This window comes from Bos indicus x Bos taurus, chromosome X (assembly GCF_003369695.1).
Source record: "Bos indicus x Bos taurus breed Angus x Brahman F1 hybrid chromosome X, Bos_hybrid_MaternalHap_v2.0, whole genome shotgun sequence".
NCBI lineage: Eukaryota > Metazoa > Chordata > Mammalia > Artiodactyla > Bovidae > Bos > Bos indicus x Bos taurus.
The window spans coordinates 49977545-49995185 of NC_040105.1; the positions used below are offsets into that span (position 1 = coordinate 49977545).

Consider the following 17641-nt stretch of genomic DNA (forward strand, 5'->3'; position numbering starts at 1 on the left):
GGGTGAGGCACCAATGTAGGATCTGGGGATCCACCCCATCTCGTCAAAGCTATGGTTTTCCAGTAGTCATGTATGGATGTGAGAGTTGGACCACACAGAAAGCTGAGTGCCAAAGAATTGATGCTTTTGAACTGTGGTGTTGGAGAAGACTCTTGAGAGTCCCTTGGACTACAAGGAGATCAGACCAGTCAATCGTAAAGGAAATCAACCCTGAATATTCGTTGGAAAGACTGATGCTGAAGCTGAAGCTCCAATACTTTGGCCACCGGATGCAAAGAACTGACTCATTGGAAAAGACCCTGATGCCGGGAAAGATTGAAGGCAGGAAGAGAAGGGGATGACAGAGGATGAGATGATTGAATGACATCACCGACTTGATGGACATGAGTTTGAGCAGGCTCTGGGATTGGTGATGGACAGAGAAGCCTGGCATGCTGCAGTCCATGGGGTCTCAAACAGTTGGACACGACTGAGTGACTGAACTAACTGATTTCTTAGTTGTAGATCCCAAGCCTCATTACCAAAGGTCAGCGTGCCTCAGTCCATGACTGAGGTTTTCTCAGGGACTCTGTCTGATTTTATGGAGCTAGAGGGAGAAAGGGGGTGCGGGTGATCCCTTGGGAGTTCTGAGGAAATGTTCATTGTGTTGGGAGCTCGGGGTCACAGGGTAAGATTGGCCAGCCTTCCCTCATCACCCTTCTTTTTCCTCCCGGATAACTATTTTTGCATTGCATGATGATCTCCCATTCCCTAATCTGACATATGGGTCGTTTGTACTCCTTCAGCACTCCTTGCACAGCACACTCTGTCTTCTTTTAGGGGGCGGGATTCTTGAGATGAATATTTGAAGAGAATAGCAGATATACCTGCTTTCTGCTCACAGCTACCTTCCTAGAGGGTCATGCCAGAGGGGAGGGCAGCCTCAGAGCAGGGAGAGGAAGGAAGCAGGGAAAAGTGAACAGAAGGAGCTGAGAAACAGGCTACCATGTCTCTGGCCTTTGAAGCTATCCAGGGTGGGTATCAGGAACTGGATTCTTCTGTGCCCCAGGGCTCCAGAGAGGGTGTAAATGCCACCTCCTCATGGTAATGGCTGCTCAGGGCCTGGAAAAGTCTTAACATTTTTGTGGATGATGATGATATATGTGTGTGTGTGTGTGTGTGTGTAAGACAGAGAGAGAGAATGTTTGTGTGCATAAAGGTGTTTGTATGTGTGAAAGAACATATGCCTGTGTGTGTGACAGAAGATGAGATGGTTGGATGGCATCATCGACTCAAAGGATGTGAGTTTGAGCACACATAGTGAAGATAGTGAAGGATTTGGAAGTGCCGAAGTCCATGGGGTTGCAAAGTGTCGGACATGACTGAGTGACTGAAACAGCAACAGTGTGTGTGCTTGTGTGTGTTTGCGAGATAAAAAGAGAGACACACACACAGAGAAAGAGACACACACACACTTGCATGCATGCTAAGTCACTTCAGTTGTGTCTGGCTCTTTGGGACCTTATAGACTGTAGCCTGCCAGACTCCTCTGTCCATGGGGATTCTCCAGGCAAGAATACTGAAGTGAATTCCCTGGATTCCCCCAGGGAATCTTCCCCACCCACACAGAAACTGAAAGCCTGTTAGATCATTAGCTTCACATCTATGTACTCTAGGCCTGGGGAGACTGAAGAACCAGACTTAGAAATGCATCTTTAACCTTTCTTCTTTCTCAAAATTTGGGTACTTTTGGTATATATAACTTGCTTCTGCTTCATGTGTGTGTGTGTGTGTGCCCACATAGGTGTGCGTTTGTCTTACTGAGGATACTTTCTTTTGGTAATGTGTGTTAGTTGCTAGGTATCTGCACATGTGTACATTTCTGGGTGTCATATCCCCCTGCCCAGAGATTTTCTCTCTCCTTGTGTGGATATATACATGCGAAGGAGGGAGACTGGGACTACAAGTTGCCTATGTATTTTAGATAAACTTGTGGGCATTGAAGTGTATGTGGCATGCTTCTGGACTGTACATATGCTGAGTGGGCCATGTGTACCAGTGTGTACACCTGGGTGTGTGTTTGCCTGCCTGGGAATGTAAGCACACTCTCAGAAGTAATGATTGGGTTGACGTCCCATCTAGGAGAGTGTGGACACGTGTGAGGCGGCTGGCTGTGGGTATGGGGGTATGTGTGTGCACTTTTCAGGCGTGGTTGATGTCCTTATCTATGACTTGGGAGGCAAGGTGGAGTTGTCACCTGCTGGAGGGAAGAAATATTTACTTGATCAATTTTGGGGCCCAGAACATGCCTGTCAGAACCTGGTCAATGAGCAGAGAATGTGACCTGGGGCTGCTGAAACAAGAAGAGATAGCAGAAAGGTCAGGAGGGCCAGAGGAACATATAAAAATAGGAGTAGTCAGAGAGACTACCAGTACTAGGAGCACAGCACAATCATGTCAGGAGCAAACGTGAGGGTACTAGAACAGCTCATGGTATGCTGGCTTCTGTGAACTGCCTCGGGGAACGAGGTGAGAGGGACAGCCCAGGTGAAATATCAGACATAGGCAGTAGCCAACAAGAAGATGTTCTGAAGCCAAGGTACAGAGGAGCATGGTGGGAGAGTGGGCCCTAACAGAGAGCAGGAAAGGAAACAGTTTCTGAGGAAAGGGAGAACGCCCCCCCCTCCCCCGACACTCCGTCCACCTCCAAAAGGCTGGGCTCTTCTGCCACCTTCCACTTACCTCAACCTGACGGTCAAACCTTCATGGACTAGCCTAAGCCAAGCCCTGGAGTCTGTGTGACTGAGAGGTTCACTAGCCAATGGTGGTATGTGTATCAACTTTGATGATCAGCCTTGGGACAAAGAGCAGTTCTATCTATCTAATGGTTGTAGGGTCTTATTTTGCTTATTGTTTTGTCTTTCCTTTTGCTCCTTAGTACAAGGCAAGGAAAAAGGAGGCAAATAATAACTTTGTCCCATATGACCTGAGAAGTGAGGTGATTCCTCCACAACAAGGGTGGGGAGACCAGAGTTCAGAAACAGCCAGCTCCTCTGAACTGCCCTGGGTGCACAGTCAGTGGCAGCTGTGATCAATGTCCTCCCTCGAACTAGGCAGTTCCTCCTCAGCAATGCTGAATACGTATATTCATGAGAATTCAAGTCGTGTGTGTGTGTGTGTGTGTGTGCACGCACGTGTGCACGCTCACTGAAAACTGCCCAGATAAGGGTTTTAGAGCTTGTAACTGCCTGGCACATTGTTTTAGAGACTGGGGACTTGTTTGCAGATAACCTTGCTTGATTGGCAGGAAAGAGGTGAGGGAGACTGGTATTCTGAGAGGGGCAGTGTGGGTTTGGCAGAGCTGTTCAGAGTCCACATTCATGTGCAGCGCTGGGGCTCAGGACATGTCATGCATCCCCACTCAGAATGCAGCTTGGCCCTGGCACCTGGGTCCTGGCAACTGTGTGAACTGCTTGAGGAAAATCTCAAGGATCATTATCGAGGATCATCATCTTACTTGGAGGCTACTATGAAGCTCTCTCAGTGAACTTCAAGATTGCTCATTGGAGACTATGGTGAACAGATAGGTCTTGATAGCATCTTGCATCACCCTTTCAAGACTCCCAACACAACAACTGTGGGAATCTTTGCCATGGTGGCTGATGAGTTCACTAGTGATAATAATGGCTCTGAGTCAGAGTAGTTGTTTGTATCGATACACAGAAAACTTCATGTTTATAAATAAAACTTCATGTTTATAAATATGTGTATGTGTGTGTGTGTGTAGTATTAAGAATGTGTACCTATATAGCTGTTACTATAATTTTTATCATATTCACTATCATTATCAGCTTCCTGACTAATGCACTGAAAGGATACTCACAAATGTTAGCACAGGCAACATCTGGATGGTAGGATTAAGGCTAAATATTTCCCCAAAGCTTCATACTTTTATGGCTTGCGGAAATGTGTGCAATGAGCGTAAAGCTTTCCCACAGTCATAAAATACAAAAGGCTACAAAGTAAGTTTGATCCTTCCTTGACCATCAAGGCCCATCAGAAGTCTTGACCACTGTGTTGTCTTCATTTTGAACTCCTGTGCTGCTTCTTGTGCACACTACGTTCCTGACACTTCCATGAGCAATCAAATCATTTGATTTTTTTTCTTCTTTTTACTTGCAGCTTCTTGTTATTTAATCTCTCTCATGACAAGAACTGTATTTTTATTAATAATAATTCCTTTGCAGTAGAAACCACTCACTGAATGCCTCTGATGGGCCAGGCACTGTGCCAGAGCAAAAAGGATGAAACCGCAGCCGTGGACATTTGCTGCTTCACCAAAGTGTGTTAATGACTTGCAGTAAGTATGTAATTTGACTGCACATGTTTAGAGAGTTCTATAGCATATAGTGAGAGTCTCTTTGATGTTTAAAATAAGTGGGGTTTGGTCTCTTGTGTGTCTTGGCCATTTTCCTTCTTCCTATTAATTCATTTTCCTTGTGTTATACAAATGTACTGACCCGAGAGTTACTGACTTGGGAAAAGAAAAATACTCGTCCTGCGTCACAGATAGTTTGAGAAGCAGCAGTCTGGGGACTTTGTGAAGATCAGCTGATTTATTTTCCATAATATGCCTATGAAGCAGGAGGCATTAGGCCTGGTATGGTGGTGTACGTGGAGGCGGACACAAGTTAGATGACTTCAGCTAGCTCCCTAAACTATCGTGTTAGACACCATGGGTTTGGGACCGGCATGTTCTCACTCAACTTGCATAGTTTATCTCAACTGCTGGTGCTCCATTGGTGCCTGGCACTTGTTTATCTTATCCGGACTTCAGAAGTACTGATTACACAATCCTGGCAGCTACCCTCCACCTCATAGCATCTTATGGACAATGCTGCTTCAGGACCAGCTCCACGCCAGCCTTTATTACAGTCGTTGCAGCAGGCCTGGGAGCATCTTGGAGGAGCTAGCGTCTGCAAAGAGGGACATAGTTTCAAGCATGCAAACTAGAGCACTGTTTGAAGGGAAAACAGAGTAGAAGGATACTAAATGTCCATTTGCAGAAGAGCGGGCACCTAAAGGCCTTGATCACCTTTTCTGGGTCAGGGCTACTGGAGAGGGTAGAAAGTGGGTCTGTGCCTTAGAGGAGTACCTCTATAAAATAAGCCTCCCTCCACCTCTGTGTCCCCTGTGGCCCCAGTGCCCTCCCTTCTTCCTTTGTTCCTTTCTTCTCATGGAATCTGAGCTCATTCTCACTGGCTCAGATCAGCCATAAGAGTATTCTCTTCCTGGGATAGGCCTGGACCCTGTGACCTGAGACCCAGTCCTGTGAAAAGCTTTATCTAGCCTCAGGTCTACCCTGCAGATGGGGCTCCGCCTCACAGAAAAGCTCATTCCCTGGGGTTGTATCATATGGGATCTTTTGCCAGACAGATTTTGTAGGGAGTGGACATCAGAATGAAGCTGACTGGAGGAAGCCCCATGGAGAACAAAGAGACCGTGAGCCTGCACACGTGTGCGTGCATGCGTCCGTGTGTGTGTGTGTGTGTGTGTCCACTTGTCCAAGAGTCTAAAGTATAGTGTCCCAAATGGCACAGTGGACAGAGTATGATCAGAGTTGTTAATGTCCCCAGGAAGTTCCTGTCCTGGCTTGGACTGGCAACAGCCTTCAGGTAGTAAGGATGCACTAAGAGTCAAGGAGAGGGCAGCTCTGAGGTTCTGGGATGTCTGTTCCACTTGGAGCTGGACCAGCCTTCAGAGGAGGGGTCTGCTTTAAGCAAGTCAAGATCACAGGGCTTCTGCCACTCAGCCTCAGACTTGGAACGGAGCTCCGTTGCTGAAGTAGTAGTGTCATACAAGAAACTAAGGCTGATGCTCTGACATATGCGGCTACTGTGTGGTCATTTGAAGCTGCAGTGGTTCACTGGGGAGGCTTGTTACCAGTGTAAGGGGCAGCAAGAGTAACTCCACACTGAGACTTGTCAGTAGGTCTGAGCCTATGGTTATAAGACTGTCTTGAGAGTCAGACTGGGCTCAAAACTTTACTCTTCCCATCGTTTGCTAACTGCTCTTGGCCAGTCCACCTGACCAACTTACATAGCACATCTCTAACTTGTAAAATGGGGATCCCGATATAACCTCCATTAGTGAATTGTTTGGAGTATTAGAAATTATTGAGGTGCCCTGAAGTGCATCTGGCACATAATAGATGCTCAACACACGTGGGGGTTCAACAAATTGGCAGGTACCTGACCTCAGCTAGAGGAGTTCAGGCAGGCCAGAAAGCCTCACTGACCTCTACCCGACCCAGTAACAATATCATTCGCAACTCCTTGTGCATGCTCTAGCCCTCCTCTTTAGGCAAGGGCCATGCAATCCCCTTCCTGTTCAAAGTTACTGCTCCAACAGTCCTCTCTGTGCTCCCTGTGCTGTTGATTTCACTCCTCTCTGCAATGCTACTTCTTCCATCTGAAGTAAATCTTCTCATGACTCTCTCTTACTCCACCAGATGCTGCCCAATTTCTTTGCTCCCCTTTGCAGCAAAACTCCTTTCAAGACTTGTCTATACTCACTGACTCCCCCACCTTCCATTCTCTTAAGCCTGTCCAAAGCAGGTTTTATCATCTACTCCTTCCTGAAGCTGCCCTCATCAAGGTTACTAGGGACTTCTGAATTGCTAATTTCAGTGGTCAGTTTTCCTCTTATTTCACCTGGCATCAGCATTTTGAGCATAGTTGACCACCGGCTCTCCCTTGATACACTTTGCTTCACATAGCTCCCAGGACACTACACTCTTAGTGTGTAGTGCAGCCAGCCACTTCTCACTCAGACTCCTCAGCTGGTGCCTCCTTGCCTCCTCTTCTCCCTGATCCCTTTATGCCACAGATCTCTGTCCATGATCTTCTTCTCTTCTGTACATACTCTCACCCCTTAGCCAATCTCAAATAGTCTCATGGCTTTCTAATACTGTATATACAGCTTATACACAACCTTTCAGACACACTCCTGACTTCTGTGCAACTGAATTCTGTGCAACTTCCTACTCAACCCATATGAGTGTCAAACAGACATCTTAATTCAATATGTCCAGAACTGAATTCTTGATATCCTCACTCTCCTATAAAGCCTGTTCCAACTAGGGCATCCCTTGTATCAGTTGGCTGCCACACCATTCTATTAGCTGCCTGGGCAAAAAACTCTCGAGTCAGCCTCAACTCCTCTCTGACACTCTACATCTAAACCATCAGGAGTTCTGTTAGATCAGTCTCATAGTGTATCCAGAAAAGGAATGGTTCTCATCATGTCTACTGTTACCAGGATGATCCAAACTACCACCATCACCTCCAGTCTGACTTATAGCAATAGCTTCCTACCTGGTCTTTCTGCTCCCACCCTTGCCTGTTTTCTCTCTATTCTCAACATAGTAAGTAATCAAACTGATCCTTTCAGAAGGTGAGTCAGATTGTGCTACTCCTCTGCTCAATCCCTTACTGCCTCCCACCTTCTGTCTCCTTCATATTTCACTGCAAACAAGAGCCTAGTTCCTTACAATGGCCTACTAGGCCCTACATGATGTAGGATTTGGTTCATCTCTCTGACCTTATCTCCAATTCTTGTCCTTTATGCTCACTCCACACCAACCACACTGGCCTCTCCATCCTTCCCCAAATATGTTAGGTGCTCCCAGGACGTGTGCTGACTGGTCCTTCTGCTTGAACAATACTTCCTTTATGTGCCAGCAAGGCAAACCCCCTCGCCTTCTTCATTTCTTTGGTCAAATGTCACCCCACCAATGAGGACCACACTGCTCACCCACTGGTGTTGAAGTGACTGCTCCCTTTCTTTCCTGGCATGTCTCCTTCACTTTACCCTGTTCTGATCAGCTTACCACTACTCCTGCCCCCACCAACCACAGAACTTACCACCGTCTAGGTCCAGTATAATCTGTGATTTTGAAGGTTTACCTTCTATTTTCTGTTTTTGTGCAAGAGAGCTCATGATTTGTTCATATATGTTTCTCAGGTGACTGGCACAAGTGGACCTTTGTAAATACATGTAGAGTGAGTGAATGGATGAATTGTTAAATAATCACAACGTCCAAAATAACGTAAGCCCAGCTATTCTTGAGAATTCACAGGCTGAGAATGAATCAGAATGATCATTCAATGAACTTTGAATGATCAGAGTTACAGGAGGGATTTCAGGCACTTCTCATGTGTTGCCCATTTTGAGATAACATTTGCAAGAGCTTCTCTGCTGGCTCAGACAGTAAAAAATCTGCCTGAAACGCATGAGACTCCAGTTCAATCCCTGGGTTGGGAAAATGCCTTGGAGAAGGCAGTGGCAACCCACTCCAGTATTCTTGCCTGGAGAATTCCATGGACAGAGGAGCCTGGTGGTCTACAGTCCGTGGGGTCCCAAAAAGTCGGACATGACTGAGCAACTAACACACTGTGTTACAGCTCCTATAACACATTGACACAGGAACTGAGACACAAGCTGACCAGTCAAGAAGTGGGCCTGATTTTCACCAGCTATTGGTGGACTCTACCTTCTCCCCCAAGTCACCTTGTGTGAGCTTTATGCCTATTGGGTGATAAGCAGTACAAGCCCAGAGTCCACTTTTCCTCCCAAAACCTGTTCTCCAAACCCTGGATTGCTCCAGAGTTATTCTTGTATAGCTTTGGCTGAGCTGAGACTCTCCTTTTGTGCAAGTGTCCTCACACAGATTTTCAAAGAAATTCCGTTAGCTCTTTGATGTTTACCCATTTCACGGCCTGTAAGGCCTAGAGTAACCTGTGAACCAGTCTCAGTACATCTTCATACAAATCATCTTTCTCTACTGCCTGCATGACTCCAAAATCATTTCCTTCAGAAAGCTGGATTTCTATGCTTCTGCCAAATGAAAGAGACAAGAGGGATCCTGACTGCTTCCCATCTCACAAAGGTGAGTGTGAGCCCCGGCAGAATGCGCACCTGTCTTTCACCATGACCGTGGTCTGCTGTGCACCTGACTGATGAGGCCAGGGCCATAACACTGGGCCCAAGGAGAATGTCCTCCAAGGACAGCCTTTTTTTTTTTTTGGCATGTGCAGATACTCACTGCTTGCTGTGTCTACTCCGGGCACTCTATTCTGCTCAAGTTAAGAAGTCCTCATGGTTTATTTTCCCTTTCAGGTTGGAAACAGCATCAGTGAGCAATGTTGCAGGCCAAGAAAGGATGCTGCTTGGTTGGTCCACTGTGTGACAGCCAGGACCTAGGATTCGAGGATTTATGGAGTGTTCAGTGTGGCGAAGTTTATGAGCCATGAGTTGTGCCAGGGAAGACACAATTGTTTTGGATGAAAATACTCATTCTACACATAGCAATGCCCCAAAGATACATGCCAGTTAGGGCCACAACAAATGAGAGTAAATGGGTGCTCACAGCTACTCCCCAAATGGCTTCTTAAACTTACTTTCCTGTGCCTCCTCACTCTACTCCAGCATGCTCCTTCTCACTTTTACCCTGGGTTGTGGTGAAGTCTGAAGACAAAAGACTTCCCCAAGGCTGGGTGGAGCCCTAGGTGTGCTGGTGATGATGCAGCCTGTCTGCCATTTTCATGTAACAGTCTGGGCTTTAGACTTGGCCCATGCTGGGTCATTTGCACGGCAGTCACTGACCAACCAGGTTTCCCTAGTAACTTGCTTCTGGTAACTGATCCCAAGTTTTTTCCTCCATAAACTTGTCCTAGTGGCACCCACCTTGCCAGACTGTTGCAAAAGTTAGAGATAATCTATGAAAACAGCAATCAAAGTTCCTGGCACAATTTAGCCACTCAGGAAATGGCAGCTGCCCCTCTTGCCATGCATGGCGGACTTTTGGGCTCTTTACCCATGAGTTCCCTAAACAGCTAGATTTTCCTAGGACCCAGAAATTCAATCCACTTCAGAGGCATCTTGGCAGCTGAAAGTGCAGCTTCTCCACTCACTTTGTGGAGACTCAGTTGGGGTGGGGTAGGCTTAGGTTGCTGATTTATGAACACAAAGCAAGAGGCCCCAGCCTATGTCCTATCTTGATACTGCTCAAAGCTGAAAGAATTCAAATAACTGAAAAAATGAGTAGTCTTTTTTGCTCACCACCTTTCAGAGGCCCCTTTCCCTGCCTCTCCCTCAGCACTGTCATTCATTTCACAGCCAACAGAAATCCTGCCCTTGTTCAGTGTTCACCTGAGCAAATGTAGATTAACTCTGCAGTTAATCTACAATGTAGTGTGTTGGGAATGGGGAGGGGTGGGAGACTCACTAAACTTCCAGGCCAAGGTGGGGACTGAGCCTGGACCATTTGTTGCTCCCTTACTGGGCTGGGAAAGGTCAGCCATTCCTTGGCACAGCCCCAGGGAGCCTCCTATCCAAGACCTTTCAGGATTCCAGCAATCATATGTCTTATAGTACAGCTTGTGGTGTACTCCCACTCTTTTCTCGCTTTATCCTGGGCACTGCTGATTCCCTGACTGAATTCAGCTTCTTGGCCCATACCTGCAAATAGGCATTTTAGACAACTGGATGATTATTCCCACCAGGGCCAAAGAAAACGTGGACTCAGACAGGTTTTGGAAGGACACTATTTCTTTCCCTGAGCGAGCTGGCACTTCCTGCAAAACAGGGATGGTGCTGGTGTCACTGACCTGACAGAAATAATATGTGGCAAGCCCCTAGTACAAAGGAGATGCTCAATAAATCTTTGCCCTGCACGTTTTCCCACTTACTAGTTGACTAACCTGGAGCTGACTGACTTCTCTGGGTCCCTTCCTGTAAAAGGGGGAAGGTTTAAGTCAACCTTTCTGCCCAAAGCATTTGAGGCTACAGCTGGGGTTACTGAGAACTGTACCACTGAGTTCACATGTTTCTTTCTTTTCTTTTTTTTTTAATGTAATTTTATTTTTAAACTTTACATAATTGTATTAGTTTTGCCAAATATCAAAATGAATCCGCCACAGGTATACATGTGTTCCCCATCCTGAACCCTCCTCCCTCCTCCCTCCCCATACCATCCCTCTAGGTCGTCCCAGTGCACTAGCCCCAAGCATCAAGTATTGTGTATCGAACCTGGACTGGCAACTCATTTCTTACATGATATTTTACATGTTTCATCTTTTGAAGACAGTGACTTTGTGAGTACACTGGCAGGCAGAGAAGGACAGCAGGGTGGCCTATAGGGAAACACTCTGTATTTGCTGGGAGTGGACATGGGGTGTTGTCCAGCATCTGTCACTTGCTACCTCTGTGGTTCTAGACCAGAATGTCATTCAGCAATCTGAACCTCAGATTTACACCTTGTCTACCTCTGGAGCCACTGTGGACAAATATGGCCCATCCAGGCCCCAAAACATGCCTTTTGATCTTCTGCAGCCCAAGTGCCTGAATCATAGAGGTTCCCACTATTTTCTTGTTTCCTGAATGAATTTGGAGCTGCTGAGGGATCATGCTTCCTACTTTTGTCTTTGCAAGCAGGCTGATGTCTGTTGGTCCCTAGGTCTTTGCCAGAAAGTCATTTGCTAGCTTACCCTGGCCCTAGTGACTTTACTTTGCACACAGGTGGAAGCAGGGTAAGTCTGCATGAGGCAAAGAAAGAAGTGCCCTGGCCACTCTTTTGTGTGTGACAGCTGCTGTCTCTGAGACCCAGGAGGCCAGGTGAGGCACTCTTTCTTAGTGCTCCCTATTAGGGGACTTAGTTCTTACTGTGTTTAGCTCTCTGGGTAGTGCAGTTGTCCTTGAGGGTGGCCAGACCTTCTTATGCATGTAGCTGATTTGAATATGAGGGATGACTCCCACCTCTCCAGATGTGCTGCAGGACAAGGCAGAGGATTCAGAAGCCCCTAGTGATAGAATGGATGGGAAGAGCATTGAACTCCTTAGCACAGTGAGGAAACAAAGTGTAAAAGTTCTGGAGGTGGAAAGAAACCTGATACCACAAGACTTCCTACACCATGGGCCAGGTAGCCCTCTGGACTTAATACACTGGCTGAAGGAGAGAATCAAAGTGCTAACTTTGCCCTACTACTCCCCTCCCCTGCCAACACACACACACACACACACACACACACACCTTTAAAACAACTTGTGCACCTTAGCAAGACAGCTTCTCAGAGAGGTAACAGTTTACCTTTCAGACAGCCCACAGATCGACTCCTTTCTTTGGTTTGTAGAAGCTCTGCTTTTAAGAAGCCTTTTTCTTTTCATTATTCCAGAATTATTATTATTACTATTAACCATTTTTGGCCTCATTAAAATTAGTCATAACTCCCACCCTTTGGGAATCCAGCCCCTCCTCTCTTCCTCATCTCATTCCTTTTCCTCCACTTTCCCCATGACATGACCCTAATACGAATTTGTGCTCAGTTGCTCAGTCTATCTGAGTCTTTGCGACCCCATGGACTGTAGCCTGCCAGGCTGTCCATGGGATTCTCTAGGCAATAATACTGGAGTGGGTAGCCATTCCCTTCTCCAGGGGATCTTCCCCACCCATGGACCGAACACAGGTCTCCTGCATTGCCAGCAGATTCTTTGTGGTCTGAGCCACTGGGAAAAGAATTTGTTTCTTCCTCAATGTTCATGCTGCCTTTAGTGCCTCAATTTTTACTCCTTTCCTCATCTCCAATATTACTTTCAGACCTCAGGTTTTCACTAACCAAGAATTTTCTGACAGTCCCATCTTTTGAATGTCTGTAGTACCATACAATCTCCTTTTGCCTGCAACCATCCCTTTCCCCTCTGCCCTCCTCTCACACTGATTTAAATGCATTTTCTATTTCCACATCACCCTGTGATGTGTCCTTCCCTTGGCCATTGCTCCTTCCCCCAAGGTAGATTAAGTTTCAAAAAAATACTTAATACACAATCTTTTCATAGTATGCTCTAATGCCCCTTTCAGACTCCCTCAAGCTTATTCAAGCATCTCTTGGATTTTCATAGCACCCTATGATGCCCTTTTTCCTATCCCACCCTCCAATAGAGGTCACATAAACTTTTCTACATTTTCATGGTACCCCATGCTCACTCCCTATTACAGCATTTACCACACTGCCAGTTTACAGATTTATCTCTCTCACATAATCTAGAATATTCTTTAGAACTGAGAGCTGTGCCTCATGAGTATCCCCAGAACCTACACTGGTGCCTCACCCATAACTCGTGGCCAATAAATGGACAAAGTGTCCTCATCACTAAGCTTTTATTTTTTTTTATATATTCTGCAGTAATTATACAAAATCAAGATGGTTGTCTGTATTCTTTACACAAAAGGAGACACAGGTTTCAGAAAGGTAGGACACAAAATAATTCTCTCATTCTTCCCTCACAATTTACCGGTTATATCATCACTTTTAAGAGCAGCCTATTTTAATGATAGAAAATATGTGCCCGGTCATAGAATATAACGGATAGGCTTCATTTTAAAACGTTAGCAAAACTGTTATACTAAATCTCAGTGACAGAAAATAAAGGAAAATATCTTTTCTTCAATCATATTTTTAAAACATATTGTGATCTTAATCAACACTGTATTAAACGGAATGAAATTTACAATGTCTAAAGTAAACGTTCTATTTCTCAAACAATTTGATGATCACAAGTACAAAATACAGTGCCCCCTCCCCATTATATTCAACTCATGACCCAAATGATCTACCTCTTGAGGAGTACCTTTGAAGCTGTTTTTAACCTCCCTCATGGGTGTGCTGCATATTTCCCTAAGGGGCAGAATAACCTCTCGCACCTGAATTGAGGATAGCCTCAACTTCTGCATCATCATCAGAATCCCAATCGTAATTACATGGCCAGTCCTTGGAGCATCGGTTACGCACCCTTGCCACAAAGTGCATGACTTTCAGCTTGCTTGATTCCACGTGTGCTCTAGGTCCCCAGAAGAACTCGTACTCCACGGGGCTGCTACGGGGCACCGGCTTATAAATCAGGTACCCTCTGCGCACAAACTCTTCTGTAACGACCTTCTTTGGATCTCCAAAGATGCTGTGCTGCTGGCCAGGCTGCATCCCCAACTTTCCTAGCACTTTCCAGACCAGGGCCTCCTTCGCGCTGTTGCCCATGATGAAGATGAGGGCTAATATAGACATCAGGAGACTTTTCTTGGTGCCTTGAAAGTTGCTCCGGGCTACCGAGGGCTTCTGCGCTTGAGCAGTGCTCAAGGATTCCTCAGGAGTAGTGGAGGTCTCCTCTGGAGTGCTTGGGTCTTCCTCTGGGCAGTTCAGGTCTTCCTCCGGGGTGCTCGAGCCCACAGAGGCGGCCATCGGGGTCTCAGAGGTTTCTGAGGCCTGAATCTTACGACTGTTGCGGTTCTCCTCTGCGGCCCTTGCGTTACGGCGACGCCGGCTCTTTCGTCCCCGTGGCATGTCTTCTACTAAGGGCACGGAGTCTATAGCAATCCTAGAGTAAGATGCCTGCAGAAAGCAGCTATCTTTACTTTAAAGGGGGGCCGCCGCTGAAGCCACCAACATCAGTAGAGTCTTTGTAACAACAAGCGAGATGTTCTCAGCAAACAAACTAACACCCACGTAAGCCGACTTGCCGGAGCAACCGCCCCCAGCGCTCGCCCCGGCAGCAAAGCACGAGAATGCAAAGCTGAATTGACTCCACCTAACCTGCCACGCAATCTCCAAACTCGAAAAGGAAGTGGGCGGTTCGTTCAGGCAGACTTCCGCTGTCAGATAGAAGAACGGACAAGTCAAGGCAGGGGTGGGACTAAGGCAGAAAAGATGATTTGGGATTGGTGAGGGCTGGGGTATGCAACAAGAAGTAAATAGATTAGCGTTCTTTCATTTTTCAGTCTTGTACGAGATTGGTTGGCAGGTCTTGGGAAAGAGTGTGTATCTACTCCATTTTTAGGCTGAGGGTGTATATGAGACAGTGTGGTAGGCGCATGAGTGTATTCTTGCAAGGAATCAGCTAGTCCCAGCTCTCCTTCCCTGTCTTGGAAAGTGTCTATAATTCCAGGTGCAGAGCCTTTATAGTGTTATATATTCATGAGATTATTAAGCAGGGCACTGACAGAGTCAGACTTGCATTTGTACAGCCACAAAGGAGCAGACGATTGTCTGGCAGGTCATTTAGGAAGTATTTAGAGTAAGAAGTAAGAGAGAATGAAAGTGAGCCTTAAGGTGGTTGCCAAGGGGATGGAAAGACAGAAAGACATTTTAAAGGTGCTCTTTGACAGGCTTTAGAGACTAATTGGATGAAAGTGGTGAATACGGAGTGGGTGGTGGAGTTCAAGTTGGCCCCAAGGTTTCTTTGCTCCTGTCTACGTGAATATCTGACTTATTTTTCTTCTTTCTTTCATTCTGTTATCCAAACATAATTCAAAGCCTACTCTGAATTCTATCCATTTCAGGTCACTGAAACAGTGGCTCACTGTTTCTTCTGCATGAATTGCCTTTTCTCACATCTCCAACTACCTAAATTCCAACTGCTTGCCCAGAGGCCTCTTCCTCCATGAAGCTCCTCTTCATCTGCGCAAAAGAGTAATGAACCCGTTTTTGCTCTCTATAGCAAGCACTTTGTACTTTACTTATGTCTTTCCAAAGACATTATTTTGCACAAGTCACTTGACTTCTCTGAGCCTCCATTGTCTCATCTATAAATTGGGTTAATTACAGTACCAGTGGTCTCATAGGGTTGTGAGACTTAAATGAGATAACAAACACAAAGCACTTATCACACAAAAAGCACAGCCTTTGTCTCTCTGAAGGTGTTTCAAGCAATGCGTGAGGGCAGAATTTAATAAACAAATGAACGTTGAAGGAATACACGACAAGGAAGATTTTGCCTGAACTTTTTAAAAGGAAATGAATATTTATAACTGTTTGGCTGGAAGATATTAAATATTTGCTTGACAGCATTTCAGATTGTAGTCACAATGCAGGAAGGGACCCTAACTCTCCCCCTGATATGCCCTAGTCCTTGATAGGGTAGGTGGAATAGGATATGACTTCACCCAGTGAATAAATTCATGAGTGGGAAAGTATGTCCCTTTAAGAAAGCAGAATTGCCAACTGCATCTCACCCAGCAAGGTCTAGTCCTCTGTACATGTGTAGAAAGGGAATGCCTGGTATTGAAGAACAAGCATTGAACCCAGACATGGGAATGTGAGTCCTGGCCTAGCACCTGTCACTTACAAGCTTCATGAGTTTACCTAACATCTGTGTTCTTTGACTTGTCCTCTGAACAAGCAGGAAAGTAGTCGCTCTTGCTTTGGATGTGAGGCTTCTTGTCAGGCTCTCTGCAAATCCAACAGCATGTACCAGTGACCCTGAGTTAGAGCAGTTTCCTCTGAGTTCAGTTGTTTCTTCTTTGTATGTTTTCTATTCATTTGTTTTGTGTTTGCAATTTGTGAATCTGTGTGATCAGAGTATTACAAAACCACCCATATTGTTTCAAATAGCTTCTCCATTCTGATGTTCTTGTTGTTCAGTCACTCAGTCATGTCTAACTCTTTGTTACCCCATGGACTGCAGCACACCAAGCTTCCCTGAACTTTACTAACTCCCAGAGTTTGCTCAAATTCATGTCCATTGAGTCCATGATGCCATCCAACCATTTCTTCCTCTGTTGCCCACTTCTCCTGCCCTCAATCTTTCACAGCATCAGGGTCTTTTCCAATGAGTCAGTTCTTCACATCAAATGGCCAAAATATTGGGGCTTCATCATCAGTCCTTATAATGAATATTCAGGGTTGATTTCCTTTAGGATGGACTGGTTGGATCTCCTTGTAGTCCAAGGGACTCTCAAGAGTCTTCTCCAACACTACAGTTCAAAAGCATAAATTCTTTGGTGCTCATCCTTCTTTATGGTCCAACTCACATTCCTACATCACTACTGGAAAAAACATAGCTTTGACTATATGGACTTTGTCAGCAAAGTGATGTCTTTGCTTTTTAATACACTGTCTATGTTTGTCATAGCTTTTAGTTAAAGGAGCAAGCAACTTTTAAAATCATAGTCCACAGTGATTTTGGAGCTCAAGAAAATAAAGTCTGCAACTGTTTCCATTTTTTCCCCCTCTATTTGCCATAAAGTGATGGGACTAGATGCCATGATCTTAGTTTTTTGAATATTGAGTTTTAAGCCAGCTTTTCAAAGTTTTATTTATTTTTAATTGAAGGATAATTGCTTTACAGAATTGCCTTGGTTTCTACCAAACATCAACACAAATCAGTCATAGGTTTACCCATGTCCCCTCCTACTCTCCTCTTTCACCTTCATCAGAGTCTCTTTAGTTCCCCTTTGCTTTCTGCCTTTAGGTTAGTGTCATATGCATATCTGAGGTTACTTGTATTTCTCCATTCTGATGGAAATACAATCCAGCAAACTTATTTTCTTCCAAGAGTCACTTTCTAACTCAAGTTTTCTTTATACCAAGACCTCCTCTTGGTGAATGCTCTCCATAAACCAACTTGAGGTGGTGTATGCTTGCTGTTGCATTGCCTTCTGCCAACCAACCAACTGACTGTGAGAGGGTACCATTTCACTGTCACTATTCAGCTTAGTGAACCTTTGCTCCAACCTGAAACAAGGCAAGGCAACTCTGCACAGCTCCTGGGTAAATCAGAGCCTATGCTTAAGCAGAGCACAACCTCGGGCTGCAGCTGTTAACAGCTTTCCTAA

General features: G+C 45.6%; 1 protein-coding gene across 1 annotated transcript; it reads right to left on the reverse strand.

Annotated features, from left to right (window-relative positions):
• Nucleotides 1-13178: 13178 nt before the first annotated feature.
• On the reverse strand, nt 13179-14645 carry MAGEH1 (MAGE family member H1). Its single transcript, XM_027534450.1, has one exon. It carries the CDS (start codon nt 14370-14372, stop codon nt 13713-13715), a length of 660 nt encoding a protein of 219 aa, XP_027390251.1. The 5' UTR covers nt 14373-14645; the 3' UTR covers nt 13179-13712.
• Nucleotides 14646-17641: the final 2996 nt, after the last annotated feature.